The following is an 11,953-nucleotide window of genomic DNA, read 5'->3' on the forward strand; positions in this document are numbered from 1 at the left end:
GCCCTCAGGTGGCCAAGACCCTGTGCCCCAGGGAGCAGGGAGCCTATGCTGTTCTCTGGGGACACGAGGCACTCCCCCAGCCCCGGAAGTAGCACAGAAACAGCTCTGGAGAGGAGGATGGGGAGATCAGGGCACTCCTGCAGGACCAGGGTTGGAGAAGGGATGGGCGTGACCGGGGACCACCCCTGCCACCACCTCCAGGGCCCCTGGGGCCCCGCCCCACCCAGTTCTCCCAGCTTATCTTTTCTGGCCAGCAAGGAGGGTTGCCCATGGGTGCTTAGCATTTCCTCTGCCTGTGACCACGTTGGCTGTACCAGAAGGAGGGGGCCTGGGTCCCTGAAATGACCACGTGGAAGGTTGCCTAAGACTGAGAATGCCTGATTAGACTTCGTGTGAGAAGAAATAGCTTCTGTTGAGTTGAGCCACTGAGATTTGGAGGTGTTTGTTGCAGGAGGTAGGCTCTCCTGACTAATACTCCCTCCCTTTCTCCAGTGTCTGCCCGTGCAGGGGGAAGGTGAAGGCTGAGTGGTTGAGTGATTATGCTGCTGAAAGCTCGAGACGTGGGGACTGCTTTAATGGTTTATAAAATCCTCCTGACAGCGGGTCCCAAGGTGGGCTGGGAACTCTGGGACAAATGTCTGGGCTTCCCTGTCAGCACCTGTGCAGCCACCTCCCAGGCGCTTGTGTCCAGCCTAGACTCCCACCACTCACTGGGTGACCTTGGGCAAGTCACCACCTATTTCAACATGAAGACTTCCCCAGTGGGATAGAGAGGATCAATGGTGTCCCTTGCCCCATCTCACAGGGACAGCAAATGCCAGGAAACCAAAGCAGACACTATTTTAAAGGATTTATTTTCCAGAAAGCCTGAGGGGCAAGGGCAGGACAGGAGGGGAAAGGAAATCCCAGGATGCTTGAGGGTCCCGTTTATGGGCAGTAGGCAGATTAGTCCTCCTAGTGCCTGCGGCAGGCAGGTTAACCCTGGGTTTGGGAGGGACACAGACCCTGGATGACACTGAGCTGTACGCCTAGGCAGTGTCACTCCCCACACTTTCAACCTGAGCCCCACAGCAAGCCTATAAGATGGACATTCTCACTGTGATTTGTCAGGCTGGGTTCAGAGAGTGAAATGACCTCCTCCAGTTTCACAGCTTCAAATACCCAGCAGAGCGGCACCAGGCTCCCTCAGAAAGGACCAGGCACTTGTAACATGTATGTCCTTTACCTGGGACACTGCTGTCCCATACCTGCAGTATGAAAAGAATATTTCTCAAGAGGAAGAGGAAGCCAAGCGCGGTGGCTCATGCCTGTAATCCCAGCACTTTGGGAGGCTGAGCCAGGAGGATCGCTTGAGCCCAGGAGTTTAAGACAAGCCTGGGTAACATGGCAAAACCCTGTCTCTACAAAAATCAGCCAGAAAGGCATAGATAGACCCAAATCCCAGTCTTTAGCCTGTCCCAACCACCTGAGAATGGTTTCTACCCAGGATTCCTTCACTCAATTACACCCCACTCTTTGCCTCCTGCCACAGAGAGAGAGAGAGCGCTACCCTACCACAGCCAGTTTCCTCCCAGGGCCAGGAAAGCTCCACCTTGTCCCCCTCTCACACAGTTCCTAAAATTCTTCCATTCATCCATTTGACCTCTTAAGTATTTACTCTGTTTTCAAATACATATATAACTCCAGCTTATAATACCAAGTCATTCACACCATAGCATGAATTTGGTTGTCAGCTATTTAAGGAAGGAGGCAGGGAAAGTGGAATGGGGGGTACTCTGAAGAGGCCAGGCCTGGGTATTGGAGGTTGGAGGACCACCAAAAAAAGCCTGAGGGGAGAAGGAAGTGTAAGCAGACACAACACATAGCTAAAACGGGGAAGAAAGGTACAGGAGTCTCCTATTAGGAAAAAAAGGGGGAGGCCAGGTGTGGTAGCTCATGCCTGTAATCTTAGCACTTTGGGAGCCCAAGGAAGGTGGTTCACTTGAGGCCATGAGTTCAAGACCAGCCTGGCCAACATAGTGAAACCCTGTCTCTACTAAAAATACAAAAATTATCCAGTCGTAGTGGCACACACGTGTAATCCCAGCTACTTGGGAGGCTGGGGCAGGAGAATCGCTTGAACCCAGGAGGTTGAGGTTGTAGTGAGCTGAGATCACGCCATTGCACTCCAGCCTGGGCAACAGAGTGAGACTCTGGTCATAAAAAAAAAAGGTGGTGGGGAAAGAGGCCAGGCGCTGTGGCTCATACCTGTAATCCCAGCACTTTGGGAGGCTGAGGTGGGCAGATTACCTGAGGACAGGAGTTTGAGACCAGCCTGGCCAACAAGGTGAAGCCTCGTCTCTACTAAAAATACAAAAATTAGCCGGGCATGGTAGCGGGAACCTGTAATCCCAGCTACTTGGGTGACTGAGGCAAGAGAATCACTTGAGCCCAGGAGGCGGAGGCTTCAGTGAGCCAAGACCGCACCATTGCACTCCAACCTGGGTGACAAGAACAAAACTCCATCTCAAAAAAAAAAGGGGGGGAGAGTGGGGGAAGAAAGGTGAATCTGGGCAAATTTGGGGCTTCACATTGACCCAGCTGGCTCCTTTCTAGTGACCTTGAGTCTCTGTATTGATATGTAACTGCCTTTCGGCAGGGAGAGGGGAGGGTCATTAGTTTTATTGATTTTGTCTGCAGCCACATTCTGGGCTCTGATTCTGAGCTGGGGCCTGTCTGCAGTGCTCTATGCTAAAGGCCGGGAGACCAGAGTAACTTAGATATAAAACTTGGTCCAACTAGTGGGGAGGTAGGGGAGACAACCCCCAAATCCCAAGAATCTGGGGAGACTGTGACTAGGGTTATTAAGAGAGGACAGAGGGCCAGGGGACGTCTAATACATGAAATGGAATTACCGGCTGCTTGGGTGAGCAATGCCTTGGAGGGCTGGTGGGGCTACACATGTGCAGGTGGTGGGACTTTCTGGGTGTCGGCAACATCCCAGGCAAAGACCCAAAAGTGGGATGTGTGATATGGGTTTGGAGAATAGGGAGGTAGAACCCAACATGCTTGAAGGGAAGTGGGCAGGCTGGAGACAGAGATGGAACCCAGATCCAGAAGGCCACGTGCCAGGCTTGGGAGCCCTGACCTCAGCTTAGGGCAGTGGGGAGTCATGGAAGGGTTTGAGCAGGGGAATCGCTGATGGGAACAGGACACTCTGGCTGCAGGGAGGCAGAGGATGGGTTAGAGGGGTCGGGGGGAGATGGGAGTGACAGCACGGAGGTGACAAAGGGTGACAGCCACCGGGATGCAGATCAGGGAATGCAGAGAGTTGGCACAGGCTTCCGGCTGGGAGCAGCTGTAATGGCAGGGAGGTAGGGCTCCTGAGCTTTCCTGGAGGAGCCAAGGCCATGGTCATCAGAGTAGGCTCTTCATTGGCTCAGCTTATTGAGAATCATCTTCACCCAGGGCACTCTGGGATCAGCACAGATCTCCTTACCCCTGGAGGTTAGCAACCTGGAAGGGGAGACCCCAGAGACAATGCAGCAACATTAGCATGCAGCAAGGAGGCCACACCCTCAGGAACTTAGCATTTATGAGCCACCTACTTTATGCAGGGCTCAGCATTTATGAGTCACCCACTGCACGTGACATTACCTGCTAAATAGAGTGGTTCAAAATTTACGAGTCACCTGTGGTGTGAAAAGAATTATTTCTAAAGAGGAAGAGGAGGCCGGGAGCTCATGCCTGTAAACCCAGCACTTTGGAAGGCCGAGGCAAGAGGATTGTTTGAGCCTAGGGGTTTGAGACCATCCTGGGAAACATGGCAAAACCCTGTCTCTACAAAAATGTACAAGTCAGCCAGGCATGGTGGCATGTGCCTGTGATCTCAGCTGTTTGGGAGGCTGAGGTGGGAGGATTGCTTGAGCTCAGGACATCGAGGCTGCAGTGAGCCCAGGTCTCTGCTCCACTGTACTCCAGCCTAGGCAACAGAATGAGACCATGTGTCAGGAAAAAAAAAAAAAGGAAGAGGAGCAGCAAGGACTTCCAAGACCCTCAGTTCTTTAGTCCCGGCCTTGAGTTCCAGGTGAGGTCATGAAATAGAATCCCCAAGAGTTGGGTGTTTTTGTGTTTTTTTTTTTAGATGAAGTCTCTGTCACCCAGGCTGGAGTGTAGTGGTACGATTTTGGCTCGCTGCAACCTCCACTCCCCGGGGTCAGGAGATCCCCCTGCCTCAGCCTCCCAGGTAGCCAGGATTACAGGTGCCCACCACAACGCCCAGCTAATTTTTGTATTTTTAGTAGAGATGGGTTTTCACCATGTTGGCCAGGCTGGTCTTGAACTCCTGACCTCAAGTGATCTGCCTGTCTCGGCCTCCCAAAGTGCTGGGATTACAGGAGTGAGCCACCTCGCCAAGCCAGAATCCCCAAGAGTCTTATAATACGCTTAACTACTCTGAGCTTCAAGACACATTCTTTCTGGGGTCCCTTCTGGCTCAAAATCCAATGATCACATATGATTTGATTGATTGATTGATTGATTTTAGAGACAGGGTCTCACTCTATTGCCCAGACTTGTCTTGAACTCCTGGTCTCAAGTGATCCTCCCAACTTGGCCTCCCAAAGTGCTGAGATTACAGGTGTAAGCCACTGCACTCAGCTTTTTTTATTTAAAAAAAAAAAAAAAAAGTCTCACTAAGTTACCAGGTTGACCTCAAAATCCAGGGTTCAGGCAATCCTCCTGCCTCAGCCTCCCAAGTAGCTGAGAGGCCCTACCGTGCCCAGCAGTTGAGCATCTATTATGTGCCAGACATTCAGCTCTTCACCTTCCTCTTACATTACTGTGCCCTGTAATGCTCAAGAGGCCCCCTAACCTCTGTGTGCTCATTTCCTCATCTGTGAAAAGGGGGTCATGATGGCACCTGCTGTGTAGGATTGTTTCAAGGATTAAATGAGTTCATATCTATAAAGTGCTTACAACAGTGCCTAGCACTTAGCAAGCACTCTCTATGTGTTTGAAAATACAAATAAGTCAAATAAGTAAAGGTTATTACTTCATTATACTGTTGGGGAAACTGAGGCTCAGAGTTAAAGAGAGAAGAACTCTGGGAGGGCTTCCTGCTTCAGCCTTCTTTATTATTCACCTGCAGATCCCTCTAAGAGATGGTGTCAGCAATAAGGAGGAGGAAGACGAGAAGAAGATAATAGAGGCCCAAAGCGGGTCATGAGTCCCTAAACCCAGCCTCCCCCAGTGTGTGATCTGGTGGACAGCAGGCTCTGAGCAGTTGGAGAAGGAGCCAGAGAGGCTACCGCAGAGAGAGCAGGACCCATCACCCAGCCAGGTGCAGGTGCAGGCTCCAGGCCAGGGAAAAGGAGGCAAAGAAGCCAGAGAAAGAAGCAAAGGAGAGCAAGAAATTCAGGAGAAAGCCCTGAACGAGGAACCAGGAGTGAGTTCTGGCTCCAGCCTGGGCAGCCTTGAGCAGGTCACTGTCCCTTGCTAAGCCTGTTTCTCCATCTCTACCATGGGAATTGTTGAACCTCCTCATAGGATTGTTGTGAGAATCAAACCAGTTAACACAGGTGATGATCAGAACAGTGCCTGGCACTCGGGAGGCACCTTGGAAATTTTAGCTCTTAATATTATTCTTCCGGTCAAAATGGGTTGCCTCGGACTTCTGGGAGCCTGGAGAGGATCCAAGACACTTCTGGTGTGAGCTTTTTTTTTTTTTTTTTTTTTTTTTGAGACAGTGTCTCGGTCTGTTGCCCAGGCTGGAGTGAGGTGGAGTGATCTCAGCTCACTGCAACCTCCACCTTCCAGGTTCAAACGATTCTCCTGCCTCAGCCTCCCAAGTAGCTGGGATCACAGGCACGCACCACCACACTCAGCTAATTTTGTATTTTTAGTAGAGATGGGGTTTCACCATGTTGACTAGGCTGATCTCGAACTCCTGACCTCAAGTGATCTGCCTGCCTCGGCCTCCCAAAGTGCTGGAATTACAGGCATGAGCCACCACGCCTGGTTCACCATCCATTTTTGCCCAGAACCTGGGAGCATCTTTGCTGACTCAGTGGCGCTAGGCATACTCCTATACCTGCTATACCCAAATACCCTAGATGCCACAGCTACTGACGGCCTACTGCCATGCCCACACTGTGGCGGCACCCTGTTCACTCAGCTTGGCATCCTCAGAACCTGACATGTTGCCTGGCGCCTAGTAAGCACCTGATGATATTTGCTAAATGATCACATTATTTTTGTTTGTAGTACACCCAAGCCTGAACTGAGTCATCTCTTCCAGCCAAGCCATCCTGGCAGGCATCCGGTAGCCCTGCCACATCCCTCTCATCCCTGGGTGTGTCCCATCCACCAGCACCTGGGCCATCCCAGGCTGTACCCATCAGACCCACCAAGACCCTGTGGCCCCAGCTGCCTACTCACACCACGCCAGGCCTCGGGCAGGAGTCTGAGGTCCAGTAGAAGTGTTTCACCACACGCAGGGGCAGACGGTAACGGACGTAATCACGGCAGCAGACACTGTCTTCCATGTTGGCGCCATACGGGCCTAGCGGAGGGGTGCCCAGTGAATTCCCAAGCTGGAGCCCGGAGAGGTCACCCTCGGCCCCAGCCCCTGATCTCGGCCTCTCCAGGCTCCAGGAAAGAGATGCAGTTTTTCTGTTCTCATGTGGAAGGATGGTGACCAGAGGATTCTGAGCCCTCCAAGATCCTACCCTTGGAGCTTCTGAGAAGACACTTACGGTCTGATGTCTACACTCTGGGACAGTCAGCTCTAGGAACAGGGATTCAGAACAACTAAGCATCAGCTGTACCCCAAGATGGGACTCAGTGACTCTGAGCCACAAGGTGCCTTAGATCCTTGCTGTTCAAGGTAAGGTCCATGGTCCATGGCATCAGCATCACCTGGGAGCTTGTCAGAAATGCTCAGTCCCCGGCGCCAGACCTGCTGAATCCAGTGTGCATTTTGACAAGCTCCCCAGTGATCCATCAGCACATGGGCACTTGAGAAGTCAGCTTCTGCTCATATGTGTGCAGTGGGAAGGCTGCGGTCCAGAGAGGGAGAGGCACTTGCCCAGGATCACACAGCAAGATGCAGCAGAGTCAGGACCAAGGCTCAACAGAGGACAGTCACATAGACCCGGGTTCGAGTCCTGCTTTCCCCTGACTCACTGGGCCACCCTGACCAAGTCATTGAATCCTCTGAGGCCCAATTTCCTCATCCCACCAAAGGGGTAATAACAGTACCAGCTTCAGAGGGTGTTTAATGCATGAAAAGTACTCAGAAAGCCCAGCAGCTGGGAGCAATTCTTGTTTATAGCTCCCCCCCCCACTCCAGTGCTCACTCCTCCACCCAACACAGCACAAGCATAGAGTGGGGTGGAGAAGGAGTCAGGAACCCATACTGAGGACAGGTTCTGGACAAAAATGGATAGTGAGTCCAGCGCAGTGGCTCACACCTGTAATCCTAGCACTTAGGGAGGCCGAGATGGGAGTATCACTTAAAGTCAGGAGTTCAAGACAAGCCTGGTCAACATGGTGAAACCCCATCTCTACTAAAAATACAAAAATTAGCCGGGCATGGTGGTGGGTGCCTGTAATCCCAGCTACTCAGGAGGCTGAGGCAGGAGAATCACTTTAACCCCAGAGGTGGAGGTTGCAGTGAGCCAAGATTGTGCCACTGCACTCCAACCTGGGCGAAAGAGACTCCATCTCAAAAAATAAATAAATGAAATGAAATAAAAAATAAATTTAGGCTAGGCACAGTGGCTCACGCCTGTAATCCCAGCTCTTTGGGAGGCGGAGGTGGATGGATCATCTGAGGTCAGGAGTTTGAGACCAGCCTGGCCAACATGGTGAAACCCTGTCTCCACTAAAAATACAAAAATTAGCCAGGCATGGTGGTGCATGCCTGTAATCCCAGCTACTCAGGAGGCTGAGGCAGGAGAATCGCTTGAACCTGGGAGGTGGAGTTTGCAGTGGGCCAAGATTGTTCCACTGTACTCCAGCCTGGGCAACAAGAGCGAAACTCTGTGTCAAAAAATAAAATAAAATATAATAAAATAATTTAAAAAATACTAAAATTTTTAAAAATGGATGGTAGGAGGGCAGCACCAGCTTTCCAAGGGAGAACCACTTGCCCCAGACCTGCCTTCCCCTACTCAGACCTGACCCCTTAGAAGCTCCTCACCCACACCCCTAGGGCCCTATGCTTGAGTTTTCTGGAGCAAGAGATCCTGAGGCTATGCGCACCACAACCCCCAACCCAACTGAGACAGATCCTAGACTCCAAGCCTTCAAGACTACCCATTCAACAGACTTGTAAACTGAGGCCCAGAGAAGCGCTGCAACTAGCCGAGGGCCGCAAGAGCCAACAGCAGACTGGGGTCTTCTGTTCTCAGTCCAGTGCTTGTCCAAGACATGGGGAAGACACCCCAGCATCCGCCCTGGCCTCTGTAGGGGGCCTTCCTGCTCCCCAGCCTCACCTGCCTCAGTTGCTTGAAGCGCCACAGCAAGGAGGACGAGGACACCCAGGAACATAGTCTGTAGGCGGGCCATGCTCTGTCCTGTATGTCTCAGCCCAGGTGTCTGCAAAGGGACATAGGAAGACCTGCTATTTAAGATGCTGGCTCCACCCACAAGCCTCACTTACTTACCTCTTAGTCACCGGGGTGCCCGGAGTCACTTGACATTCACATCTCAAAAGGAGAACTACCTCCCACTTCCTCCAAAGTGGAGAAATTCTCTTTGGCGGGGAACCACTCAGAGGGGACCCCCCCCAAATCTGTCCTCTCCCCTGGTTTCAGAGAGACTTGTAAAATCCCCCTCTTATAGACTCATGCTCCCCAGGGTCTCCACGTTGTGTGGCCTTGTTTAGTTGTCTCTGGGACTTGGTTTTCCCATCTGGAAATAAGGGAGATGGTTTCACAGCCTTGTTGACTTCACTGGTTGTAAATCAAGTGAGAATGTGGACCAACCCTCACCTGGAATTGAGGCCTGTCTTGTACCCTTAATGACGGCATCACTGATCTCTCTTCAATGGGAGAGGCCTATGGACCCATTGACCCCATCACCAGCCTCTTCTGGGGCTTCTCGCGAAGTCCACATTTGGGCCAGGTCATAGATTTCTCAACGGTTTTTGAAAAGCGTCCACCCACACTTGTATCCTGCCTGATTTTCCTTCCCAGTGGCTGCCAGGCTCTCCCTCCCCTTCTGCCATCTCAGTCCCTCACCATGTCCATGTCCTGTTGATTGTGCTTCCTGAATCTCTCTCAGATCCGCTTCTTCTCTCCAACCCCACTGTCCTTGCCCAGTCCAGGCCACCTCCACCTCAGGCTGGGATGCTGGCCCCCTCAATGCCATCCTTACCCTGCAGCAGCCAGAGTGCGTGGTCCCGAGCTACACACTCTCTCTCCTGCTTCAAAACCCTGCTATGGCTCCCCATTCACCTAAGGGCAGGGCCTGGGCTCCTGTCTGTGGCCCTCAAGGCCCGGTTTCCGGACAGGCCTTTCCCCACTGGTCTCCTTCCCCTGAGGGATCACACCACACTCCTCACAGTTCCTCAAAAGGGACTGCGGCCTGTCCCTGGCCTTTAATGTCACTTTCCACATCTCTACCGCATAAACTCCTACTCATGCGTCAAAGCTGTTTGAAATGTCATGTCCTTGGTAAGCATACCCTCTCAGGACTTCAAAGCCTTCTAGGGGACCTGGAATGTGGCCCTGGGCAGACTGTGTCAGGTTTTCTCTTTCTCAAGCCCCTCCCTAGAAGCCAGACTCCAAGCTCTAGGAGGCTGGGGTCTCCCTTCATTTTTCCTGGCATTCCCAGTGCCTTCTGAGGATCAGGCACATGGTAGGTGCTTGGAACACATGGGCTGGGCACGGTGGCTCATTCCTGTAATCCTCTAACCCCAGCACTTTGGGAGGCCCAGGCAGGTGGATCACCTGAGGTCAGGAGTTCAAGACCAGCCTGGCCAACATGGAGAAACCCCATCTCTACCAAAAATACAAAAATTGGCCGAGCATGATGGCACGCGCCTGTAATCCCAGCTACTCGGGGGACTGAGACAGGAGAATTGCTTGAATCCGGTGAGAGGCAGAGGTTGCAGTGAGCCAAGATTGCGCCACTGCGCTCTAGCCTGGGTGAGAGAATGAGACTCCATCTCAAACAAACAAACAAACAAACAAAAACAACACATCTAATGAAAGAGGAAACTGAGGTTCAGAGAAAGAGAGGACTTGCCCAGTTCACACAGCCACACAGAGGCTATGCCAGGCCTGGAACTCAGAACTTGGGACTCCATTTATAAAGGGAGCCATCCATTCATCCAATTCCTTCATTCAGCAAATATTTATTGAACCCTGTCGTAGACAGAATAATGGCCCCCCTAAATGTCCACATTCTAATCCCCAAAACCTATGAATATGTTACCTTATGTGGTAAAAAGGACTTTGCAGATGTGACTGTTTAGGGTTTAGGATTTTTGTTGTTGTTGTTTTAGAGGCAGGATCTCACTCTGTCACATAAGCTGGAGTGCAGTGGTGCAATCACAGCTCACTGCAGCCTTGACTTCCTGGGCTCAAGCGATCCTACTGCCTCAGCCTCTCAAGTAGCTGGGAATACAGGTGTGTGCCACCATGCCCAGCTAATTTTTATTTCTTCTAGAGATGGAGGTCTCACTATGTTGCCAGGGCTGGTCTCGAACTCCTGGCCTCAAGCAATCCTCCTACCTCGGCCTCTTTAAGTGCTAGGATTATGGGTGTGAGCCACCATACCTGACCTAGAATCTTTAAAGAGGGAGATTTCTTGGATTATCTGGACAGGCTGAAGGCAATCACAGGGTTATTTCAAAAGGGAGGCAGTGGGTCAGAGTCAGAAGAGATGATGGATGACAGAGCAGAGGTCCCAGTGACGTGGAACTCTGAACCCAGGGATGCAGGCGGGTTGGAGAAGCTGGAAGAGGCAGGGAAACAGATTCTCCCCTAGAGCCTCCAGAAATAACTTATCTCTCCCTACACCTTGAGTTTAGTCCACTGAGACTGATTTAGAACTTCTGACCTCCCAGGCGATTGGATAATAAATTTGTGATGTTTTAAGCCACCAAGTTCATGGTCATTTGTTACAGCAGCCAGAGGAAGCTCATACAAGCACCTACTATGTGCCAAGTGCACTGCCAGAGCCTGGGAAGGCAGCCTGAACAGGAGAGTAGGGGCCCCTGCTCTGATGGAGTTTGTCTTCCACAACAGACAAACATGGCAAACAACGTAATGTCAGGCTGGGAGGAACACCAGGAAGCGAATGAAACAGAGAAGCAGCTTTGGGATAGGCAGTTGGGAAAAGCCTCTAGAAGGGGGTGACATTTCAGCTGAAATTCAAAGATAGAAGGGAGGCCAGGCACAGTGGCTCATGCTTATAATCCCAGCACTTTGGGAGGCTGAGGCAAGCAGATCATTTGAGGTCAGGAGTTCAAGACCAGCCTGGCCAACATGGTGAAACCCCATCTCTACTAAAAATATAAAAATTAGCCATACAAGGTGGTGTGCACCTGTAATCCCAGCTACTTGGGAGGCTGAGGCAGGAGAATCACTTGAACCCAGGAGGCAGGCAGAGGTTGCAGTGAGCCAAGATTGCACCACTGTACTGCAGCTTGGGTGGCAGAGAGAGACTTCATCTCAAAAAAAAAAAAAAAAAAAAAGATAGGAAGGAGCCTGCCAGGGAGAGACACAGCAGATGCAAAGGCCCAGACAGACTGAGAGGGCTGAACAGTTGAGACAGAGTGGGTAGAGACAGAATGGGTAGAGATGCAGAGCACAGCTGAGTGGAGAGGCTGGCAGGCAGGGACCGCAGGGCTCCCGTGAGCTCCGGCTAGGATGCAAACTGAAGTGCACGGCATCACCTCGGAGGACCTCTTGTCAAAAGCCATGACCCAGGACCAGTCACAAAACAACAAATACTGTGTGAT

At 51.6% G+C, this 11,953-nt stretch overlaps 1 protein-coding gene across 1 annotated transcript; it reads right to left on the reverse strand.

The window, feature by feature from the left end:
• Positions 1–836: 836 nt before the first annotated feature.
• On the reverse strand, positions 837–9,470 carry CCL22 (C-C motif chemokine ligand 22). Its single transcript, XM_010365477.2, has 4 exons — positions 9,361–9,470; positions 8,478–8,580; positions 6,418–6,541; positions 837–3,495 (listed from the first exon to the last, which is right to left on the reverse strand). Exons 2-4 carry the CDS (start codon positions 8,548–8,550, stop codon positions 3,411–3,413), a joined length of 282 nt encoding a protein of 93 aa, XP_010363779.1. The 5' UTR covers positions 8,551–8,580; positions 9,361–9,470; the 3' UTR covers positions 837–3,410.
• Positions 9,471–11,953: the final 2,483 nt, after the last annotated feature.

The sequence above is a fragment of the Rhinopithecus roxellana genome, chromosome 20 (assembly GCF_007565055.1).
Source record: "Rhinopithecus roxellana isolate Shanxi Qingling chromosome 20, ASM756505v1, whole genome shotgun sequence".
Taxonomy (NCBI): Eukaryota; Metazoa; Chordata; class Mammalia; order Primates; family Cercopithecidae; genus Rhinopithecus; species Rhinopithecus roxellana.